General features: G+C 37.7%; 1 protein-coding gene across 1 annotated transcript; it reads left to right on the top strand.

Annotated features, from left to right (window-relative positions):
- Window positions 1-3074: 3074 nt before the first annotated feature.
- Window positions 3075-6341, top strand: LOC123886607 (the record flags this gene model as incomplete). Its single annotated transcript, XM_045935911.1, has 2 exons — window positions 3075-3082; window positions 5318-6341. Coding segments are annotated over exons 1-2 (1032 nt in total), but the record flags the coding sequence as incomplete, so codon positions are not given.
- Window positions 6342-7198: the final 857 nt, after the last annotated feature.

Genomic DNA, 7198 nt, shown 5'->3' with positions numbered 1-7198 from the left:
TTATACTAATGTAATCCTGCTGTTTATTTAATGAAATCTTTTTCGTTTAATGTTAAATTGTAATTATTTTGAAATTAGTGTGTAAATGCAATAATTCTGTTAACTTGGTGGAAATTCTGATTATTTTAAAATTAGTGTGTAAATGCAATAATTTTTATTAAATTTGATATCGCAAAGTGTGACTTCAAAAATTATCGGCATAACGTTATTACTAGTTTATAATAATGTTTTTGCCGTATTAAAAAAAGTTATTGACATCATAATATGATTCTCTTTCATAAAATTTCCAATGATATCAAATAATTATACCCAAACATAATCTAAAAATAAAGATCCAACATTTTTGTTACTAAATCATATCAACATCATCGGAGAAGACTAAGAAAAAAAAAATACATAAAAGTGTCATGTTGCATGTTATTAAATTCATAAGGTCAAAAATTCGAGATAACACAATCTCACCAAAACATAAGTCATTTTTTTTTTTACATAAGTTTGCATAGTCTATACCTGTATATAAAGAGGATATAAAAATTTTTGGTGTAGACTTTTCATAATATCAACAATACCCTTGACTTTTTTTTAGCAACGAAAATCTTTTATTAACAAACTCATATAAGACATGTCTTTTTTTTAACACAAAAAATATTTTATTAACAAACTCACAAGAACATAAGACTTTTTTTTTACATAAGTTTGCATAATAGATACAGACAGGTGTGGAACGCGCCCTGTCTAGCCACTAGTTCCTAATAATTTTTTGGGTAAATAGGGTTTTACCCCCTGCAAAATAACCAAGTTTTGCATTACCCCCTGCAATATTTTTTTTTGTGATTACCCCCTGTAATATGAAGATTCCCTCAATTACCCCCCTAAGTTGCCAACTAGATGTGGAATCTTTATTTTCGATGATGTGGCACGCATATGTGGATTTTATTTCAATTTTAATTTATTTTTATTGTTATAATGATTTCAAATTATTTTTATATATAAAAAAAATCTGCAACAACAAAAAAAGAAAGATTAGGAAGAACAAATAACAACATCTTCATCTTTAACTCTTATCCCTCTCACACCCTTTACCCCATCTTTTCTTAATTCTTATGTTTCTTCTTCAATAACAAATTAACAACCCAAACTATGTACGAACAGTAGCCTTGTGCTCCATTACTCAAAATTCAAACTCAAATCCAAATGAAACTTTTGCTCTCAAAATCATACATCTGGAAAATCACACCATGCCCAAAACCTCTTCTTTCTTCTTCTGCCTACTCTTAAAGAATAGCGATTCCGTTGAACTTTGTGATGCTTAGTTCGTCATATGCGGCGACTTCATCGACGGTTTTGGCTACCCGGTGCATAGCGGCGGAACAAAGTTGTATGAGTTCGCTTCTTGGTTTCATTTTTGCAGACGGTGGAGGGGCGGAAGTGGATCGATAATTGGAAAAGCTGCTTTCTTAGAGATCGATAATTGAGTTAGAAGCATCCGTGTTTGATTGAATTGCAAAAACTGCTCTCTATCTCTCTCTCTCTCTCTCTCTCTATTTTGATCTGTTTGGATGTGTTTTAAGGAATGAGTTTTTCTATGTTCAAGTTTTAATTTTTGGGTTTAAGTTTTAAGGTGATATTTTTGTGAGTGAGAGTTTTTCTGGGAACTGCATTTCAATGGATTTTTCTGGGTTTATGTGATGAACTAATGACAATTGTGATGAAGATGATGAAGAAGAAGATGAAAGAAGATGAATTTTTGGTGAACTCATTTCAATGTTGTTGCAGATTTTTTTAATTTTTTTTTTAAAATAAAAAAGATTTGGAATCATTATAACAATAAAAATAAATTAAAATAAAAATAAAATCCACATATGCGTGCCACATCATCGAAAATAAAGATTTCATATCTAGTTGGCAACTTAGGGGGGTAATTGAGGGAATCTTCATATTACAGGGGGTAATCACAAAAAAAATTATTGCAGGGGGTAATGCAAAACTCGACTATTTTGCAGGGGGGTAAAACCCTATTTACCCTAATTTTTTTAATGTTTTATTAAAAATATACACGGGACCATTATTTTTCACTGAAACATAAAAATTGAATAAATAAGTTTACAAGAAAGAACGCAATAATTTCACTTATATTTTAACAATATTATATAACAATTTTTCAAATATTCAATTCTAAATATATTTTCTACCTTAATATAATGACAAACTTAAATATCGAATAAAAGTCAATGGACCATGTGTAACGACCCATTTTTCGTATTCGTATATTTTATTAAATGTTATTTTATTTATTAATTGGCTTTTATTATTTTATTGAGCGGCGAATAATTATTTAGCCGAGCGTAAGTTATTAGACGCGAGAACCTTTGTTTTGGGCTTAATGGGCGTGAGAGGCATTGGGCCTAAGCCAATTGGGCTTGGTTCATGACCATGGAAAGTAGTATAAGTAGCAAGTCAAACACATGAATAGTATCACAATTCATTTCTTTGAGTTTTGAGTGAGTAAGAGCAAGAGCAAAGCTAAGCTAGGGTTTTGGCTAGGAGAATCACGAGCAAGAGAGGAGAGGAAAGGCTTGGATCATCATCTTTGCTTAAGGTAAGAGATTAGAATTCATGATTCTTGAGTGGCAAGGAGAGGGGAGATTGTCTATGTCTCCATTCCCGAACTCTCCCACTCAATTTCTTTTAGACTTTTGATTAAGCTTTTGTATGTGAGTGTGATGTTCTTCATCATCACTTTGTATGTGTTAATCACTAGCTTGATTTCATGAAAAATATGCATGTGTTTGGATCATGTTGAAAAAGTTTATGAAAGTTGCTTAAAACCCAAGAAATTGGCATGATTTTGATTGTTTGAGGTATTTGGATGTTTGGAAGGGATGATTAATGTTCCTTGATACCATATATGCTTGAAATAGCTGTTTATAAGAATTTATAACATGTTTGAATGAATTTTTGAGTTGATTCAATGTTAAACCGCCTTATTGAAACTCAAGAACAGATATTTTTCTGGTATAGTTCGCTAAGCGACCAGGAGTTCGCTGTAGCGAACGTGTTCGCCAATGCTCGCCATGAGCAGGTGATTCCCTGGTGTAGTTCGCGTAGGCTCGCTAAGCCTTCGCTCAGCGAATAGTTCGCTGAAGCTCGCCAATGCTCGCCATGAGCAGGTGACTTCCTGGTGAGGTTCGCCATGTCTCGCTGAGGATTCGCTTAGCGAAGGCCTCTGTGACAGCAATTTTTGTTGATGTTTGTAAGTGTGATTAGGCACTTGTAACATGGTTTAAGGGTAACCTTACATGATTGTTGATACATGTTGATACTGTTAATGCTTATTGTTAATCGTTATATGATTGATAAACGTGTATGCAATAAGTTGTAGCTTAAAATGAGCAATGTGATGTTTTGGCATTAAATTGTAATGTTAAGTGAATGTGTTAGGATTGTGTTCCCGCATTCATAAAAGAGTAGCTTCGAGCTAGAGAATATCATATGGTTGATATGTGTATGCATACATGCATTCATAATTGTATGTGAACATTGGAAACTTGGGTTCCAATAACGAAAATGGATTATGAGTCCATAATGAAGCCGAGGATCGGATTAGATGAATCCATGAGTCCGGAGTTGCTATCCAACAGGATATAAAACTGTGTTGGCTTATCCAAGGGAGATAAGATGGTTCGGTAAGTTCCGACATATCCAGCAAGATATAAAACTGTTCTTGGTCCACCGTTGGTGTGACACCTTGGTACCACATGCATTTAGTTATGTCTAGGGATGGCATGACAGTGAATTAATTGGCATTAGATACCTTAGGGTAAATGAGCATATATTTGATAAATGGTATGTGACATTTATTTGGTTGAATTGTGTTGAACTTTATTAATTGATAATTGTTTAGTGCGATGTTTTGACGTGAGTTAGAATATGTATGATGTAGTTCGAAAGTGTAAGACCTTTCTTATACTCGTATGATATGCGGTTATGTTTTCTAACTCTCTGCTTTGTGTTATTTGCTGGACCTTTGGGGGTTCAGATATTCAGGCTGAGGACTGTGCCGACGTTTAGACTGCTGTTTTAGCTTGGTGTTGAAGTACCTTTTGGTGAGGAGACTTAGCATAGATTTCTCCTTTTAGTACTAGCTTTTGACTAGAGGTTGTAAATAGTAAATGCTCTGGTAATGTAACATCGAGTCGGGGATTTCGCTTGGCTTACATCGTATATCGGTGTTACCTTTTTGATATGCTAGTTCTTGTATAAGTGACATCCTTAGGGATGAATATGGCTTATGTATATATATATGTATATATATGCATGCTTGGTTTGATTGAATCCGCTGTTGCTTTTCATGTTAAACTTCATGACGCTCTGTGTGTATGCTTGTGTTTTAATTACCGCGTGGCACTCTGCCTTTACACTTGTTGAAAAGTTTTTAAAATTACGTTTTTAAGGGTAGTATGGGTTAGGGTGTTACAATAGTGGTATCAGAGCAGGTCGGTTCGTGTGAACCAATTAGGACTTTTCTTTTCCCCGTATGAGCATGTGTAGGGAACACTGTTAGTACTTTCTAACGTCTAGTTGTGATTCGTTCAGGAATCATGGCTGCTGCAAGAACGAATGCCCAGATTGCGGAGGCTTTGGCCGCACTCACCAACATAGTGGTTAGAGATCATCAACCTGGAAGAGAGGTAGAGATGAGGTTGGAAAGGTTCATGAAGCAGAAACCGCCAACATTTACCGGAGGTTACAACCCGGATGGAGCTCACAAGTGGCTGGAGGAACTTGAAATAATTTTTGAAGCAATGGATTGTTCCGAGGAAGGGAAGACAACCCTTGGGACATATGTGTTGCGTGAGGAAGCGAACGTGTGGTGGAAGAACGCCAAGTTGAGGCTAGGACCCGGTGGTATGGCTATACCATGGGCAATGTTTAAAAGAGAATTTTTGGTTAAGTATTTTCCTATTGATGTGAAGAACAAGAAAGTGGTGGAATTCATGGAGTTGAAACAGGGAAATATGACGGTAGCTGACTATGCCGTCAAGTTTGAGACTTTGTGTGCGTTTAGTCCGCATTACAACACTTTGGAAGCAGAGAACGACAAGTGCGTGAAGTTTGAAAGTGGTCTACGTCCAGACATTAAGCATATGATTGGATTTTCACAGATAAGGGATTTTGCGACCCTTGTGAACAAGAGTAGGATCTGTGATGAAGATGGTAGGGCAAAGGTGAACTACTACAAAGCTGTGAACGACCGAAAAGGGAAAGGGCAAGAGCGCGGAAAACCTTATGACAACCGCGGTAAAGGGAATACAAGTGGTGGTAAGAAGCCGGTGAATGAGAATTGTTACAATTGTGGAGAACGGGGTCATATGTCTTATGATTGCCCGAAGAAGGGAGATAGGTGTAAGAATTGTGGAAAGCTGGGCCACAAGACCGAAGCTTGCAGAGTAAAAGTGGTGTGTTTCAATTGTGGTGAAGAAGGCCACAAGAGTCCGACTTGTAAGAAGCCCAAGAAGGTGATGGGCAAGGTGTTTGCTTTGAGTGGAGAGGATGCTAGCCTTGAGGACAATCTCATTAGAGGTACGTGTTTCATCTATAACACTCCTTTAATTGCGATTATAGATACGGGAGCGACGCATTCTTTTATTTCTTTGGATTGTGCGAAGCGTCTTAGTATTCCTTTAACGGATATGACGGGTAGGATGGAAATAGAAACTCCTGCTAATGGTTCAGTGATTACCCGACAAGTATGTCGTAATTGCCCCGTAACCATTTTTGGTAGGCACTTTGGTATGGATTTAGTGTGTATTCCACTTAGTGGTATGGATGTAATTTTTGGTATGAATTGGTTAATCTTCAACCGAATTCATATCAACTGTCGTGGGAAGGCCGTTGTTTTTCCGAAGCCGGAGGAGAACTTGCATTTGATGAGCGGGAAGGAAGTATCGGAAGCGTTGAAAGAACATGTCGAGATGTTCATGATGTTTGCATCATTGAAACTCGAAGGAGGAGTTAAGATAGAAGAGTTACCGATCGTTTGTGAATTCCCAGATGTGTTTCCGGATGATATATCTGACGTGCCTCCAAAGCGAGAGGTAGAGTTTTCTATCGACCTAGTACCTGGAACTAGCCCGATATCGATGGCGCCGTATCGAATGTCAGCGTCTGAGTTGAATGAATTGAAGAAGCAACTTGAAGAGCTGCTTGAGAAGAGGTTTGTTCGACCGAGTGTTTCGCCATGGGGAGCGCCGGTATTGCTTGTGAAGAAGAAAGATGGGAGCATGAGATTATGTATAGACTATCGTCAGTTGAACAAAGTGACGATCAAGAATAAATATCCACTTCCGAGGATAGATGATTTGATGGATCAACTAGTTGGAGCTTGCGTGTTTAGTAAGATCGATTTGAGATCTGGATACCATCAGATTAGAGTGAAGACGGAAGACATACCTAAGACTGCATTCAGGACGAGGTATGGGCACTACGAGTATTCAGTTATGCCGTTTGGTGTGACCAATGCACCTGGAGTTTTCATGGAGTATATGAACCGAATTTTCCATTCATTTTTGGATAGATTCGTGGTGGTGTTCATCGACGACATTTTGATTTACTCAAAATCCGAGGAAGAGCACGAAGAGCACTTGAGGATTGTTTTGCAAGTCTTGAAGGAGAAGAAGTTGTATGCCAAGTTGTCAAAGTGTGAATTTTGGATGAAAGAGGTGAGTTTCCTAGGGCATATAATTTCAAGTGGAGGAATCGCGGTAGATCCTGCGAAGGTTGACGCTGTGTCACAGTGGGGAACGCCGGAATCTGTTTCAGAGATTAGAAGTTTCCTTGGTTTAGCCGGTTATTATAGAAGATTCATCGAAGGTTTTTCGAAGTTGGCTTTGCCGTTAACCAAGTTGACGAGGAAAGATCAAGCGTTTTTTTGGGATGGTATTTGTGAGAAGAGCTTCCAAGAGCTCAAGAGAAGATTGACTACTGCACCCGTGTTGATTTTACCTGATGCCAAAGAGTCGTTCGTCGTGTATTGCGATGCTTCGAAGTTAGGACTTGGCGGAGTGCTTATGCAAGGGGGTAATGTGGTAGCATATGCTTCAAGACAACTGAAGGTTCACGAGAGGAACTATCCAACGCATGATTTGGAGTTAGCCGCAGTGGTGTTTGCTTTGAAAGTGTGGAGACACTACTTGTA

The sequence above is a fragment of the Trifolium pratense genome, linkage group LG5 (assembly GCF_020283565.1).
Source record: "Trifolium pratense cultivar HEN17-A07 linkage group LG5, ARS_RC_1.1, whole genome shotgun sequence".
NCBI lineage: Eukaryota > Viridiplantae > Streptophyta > Magnoliopsida > Fabales > Fabaceae > Trifolium > Trifolium pratense.
The sequence above is the reverse complement of the archived record's forward strand: the minus strand, read 5'-3'. Positions and strand labels throughout refer to the sequence as shown.